The 2,709-nt window shown below is 45.1% G+C and overlaps 1 protein-coding gene across 1 annotated transcript in view; it reads left to right on the forward strand.

Annotated features, from left to right (window-relative positions):
- The window catches only part of sptbn1 (spectrin beta, non-erythrocytic 1), a 56,084-nt gene that overhangs the window by 39,382 nt on the left and 13,993 nt on the right, over positions 1-2,709 (forward strand). Inside the window, exons 16-20 of the mRNA XM_015371431.1 lie at positions 445-708; positions 796-1,020; positions 1,335-1,424; positions 1,501-1,779; positions 1,862-1,992. Of these exons, the coding sequence (XP_015226917.1) occupies positions 445-708; positions 796-1,020; positions 1,335-1,424; positions 1,501-1,779; positions 1,862-1,992 (989 nt within the window). The remainder of the gene's footprint in view (positions 1-444; positions 709-795; positions 1,021-1,334; positions 1,425-1,500; positions 1,780-1,861; positions 1,993-2,709) is intronic.

Genomic DNA, 2,709 nt, shown 5'->3' on the forward strand with positions numbered 1-2,709 from the left:
TATGAAAACAGCAACTTTTAAACAGAGCGTGCACGAGGAGAAAAGGGCTTGTGCATGCTCTCGCACACGTTTAATAGGCGTTCCCTCTCGATTGAGGTACAGGGTTGTGCATATGCATTTTTTTTAAGTGGAGAGGGTTTTTTTTTTTATTTGTGAAAATCCTCCACAATACCTTTAAGGAATATTTGGCTAAAGGGGTTCTTCTTATGGAAATATCATTATTTAGTCCAGGATTATTGGCACATTTAACCCAGATTGGTCAACTTAAAAATGTGTCTTTCAAGTCCAGTTTCCAAATTCTTATAATAACCTGTGGAATTTCATAAGTCTTTATATTTTCTGCTGATATTGAAGTACTCTATGTCTGTATGCACCACTTCTGCTAAGGATTATCACGGAATAAACTCATCATTACATTAATTCCTAACTCCTTAATTACGTCAGGATGGGATGCTGCTGGTGTCAGAGAAGCCAGAGACAGAGGCTGTGGTGAAGGAAAAGCTTTCCTCGCTCAACACCTTGTGGGAAAACCTGGAGTCCACGACGCAGACCAAAGCTCAGTGTCTGTTTGATGCCAACAAGGCCGAGCTGTTTACGCAGAGCTGTGCTGACCTGGACAAGTGGCTGGGCAGCCTGGAAGGGCAGATCCAGTCCGACGATTACGGCAAAGACCTGACATCCGTCAACATCCTGTTGAAGAAACAGCAGGTAAAACTGCGCCATGTAAATACTGTCTGGTTCTGAGCGAGGTTCACGGATGGATATCTGACAACTGATTGATATCTGACCGCTCAGATGCTAGAGAACCAGGTGGATGTGCGTCAGAGGGAAGTGGTGGAGTTGCAGAGTCAAGTGAAAGCGCTCGGTCAGGAGGTGAAGGACACGGATGAGGTGGACGGACGAAGGCAGGTGGTGGAAAAGAAGTTCCAGGAGCTTCTGGAGCCGCTGCGGCGTCGCAGGGACTTCCTGGTGGCATCCAGAGAGGTCCATCAGTTCAACCGCGACGTGGAGGATGAGATCGTACGTATACGAAATGAACCAGAATCTCTCACCCCCCGGCAGCAAATTCTTAGTTTGGTTTGCAGACATTGACATTAAGATTGAGGATTAAAATTGCTCCCCCAGTTAGCACCTTCTTCGAACAGCAGCCCCTCCATTTATCACATTTATCACCCCTTTTAATAACAGTGACCTCGCATTTATGACAGTAACTCCCTCATTTGTAAACCCACAACAACAGTAGGCCCGGAAAACAAACACGTCTTCTATCTCCAGGACAGCACGTCTGTCCTTCTTTACAGACTCGTACGTAACTTGATGCTTTCATTCTCCAGCTCTGGGCTCAGGAACGGATCCCTGTAGCTACATCCAAGGACCATGGACACAACCTGCAGACAGTCCAGCTGCTTATAAAGAAGAACCAGGTGACTTTTTCTTCTACTATGAGGTTCAGGAGCCTCCTGACTGCTTGCTAACCTCCTCTGTCTGATGTGTCCTCAGACGCTCCAGAAGGAGATCCAAGGACATCAGCCTCGCATCAATGACATCATGGAGCGCAGCCAGAGCCTCTTGCAGGACAAGTCCTCCAATGCTGATGTGATCCGACAGCGCCTGGTGGAACTGCAGCAGCTGTGGAAGCAGCTGATGGAGGAGGTGGAGCAGCGGCACGGCCGGCTGCAGGAGGCCCACAAAGCCCAGCAGTACTACTTCGACGCCGCAGAGGCTGAGGCATGGATGAGCGAACAGGAACTCTACATGATGTCAGAGGAAAAAGCTAAGGTGTGTTTGGGGGGAGTTAATCAGTCTCTGATTTACCCGCATTCATGTGAGTCATATATAAACCAGAGTTTGTTCTGGTTAGGATGAGCAGAGCGCCGTCACCATGCTAAAGAAGCATCAGATCATGGAGCAGGCTGTGGAGGACTATGCAGAGACCGTCCACCAGCTGTCCAAGACCAGCCGAGGACTTGTGGCCGACGGACACCCTGAAAGGTTCCCAGCCTTACTATCAGTTTGTCCTTCTGTAGCTATAGTCCTGCATCGTCACCAAGTTCACGTAGAAACCTGAGGAACATAAAGCAGCCATCACTGGAAAAAAATCGAAATCTTGATAAATCATGTTTTCTTAAAATGAGTGCATTTGTTCTTGAATTAAGGAGGTAAAAGAGACATTTTCAATGGAACAAGGCAATTTACACTTTATTAACATTGTTATATTATCTAATTATCTTATTTTTAGAGTAAAAATACTCATTCCTTTGGCAAACTTTTTCATTTTCCTACTTAAATTAAGGGTAAATACACTTAATCTAAGAATTTACTTATTTCTAGATTGTTTTTCCAGTGATTGCGCTGTAGGAGCTTTGAAACCCAAACAAGTCACAGTAACTACCGGTACTGAGCCGGTCCGTTTGGTTCAGAACTTTAGTTCCACTCAATAGGTTAATGATAGACCGGCAGACGGGTTCTACCTGTGTCTACGGGTAAACGCCTGATAAATACTCATGCAAATAGTGTTATTAAAAGTGCAGTTTCAGTACGGCAGCCCAGAGTAGATACTCCTCCTCAACACCCCCATAGCTCCTCTCTATTATGGATGCAAAATATGGATTAATGACCTTGTCTAACGTGGTTGATTGATGATTAATTTATCGTTAATCATCATTAAGTTTTATTTATTGCACCAGCTGCATTAAATATTAACATTTT

The sequence above is a fragment of the Cyprinodon variegatus genome, unplaced genomic scaffold (genome assembly GCF_000732505.1).
Source record: "Cyprinodon variegatus isolate N-32 unplaced genomic scaffold, C_variegatus-1.0 Scaffold58, whole genome shotgun sequence".
Taxonomy (NCBI): Eukaryota; Metazoa; Chordata; class Actinopteri; order Cyprinodontiformes; family Cyprinodontidae; genus Cyprinodon; species Cyprinodon variegatus.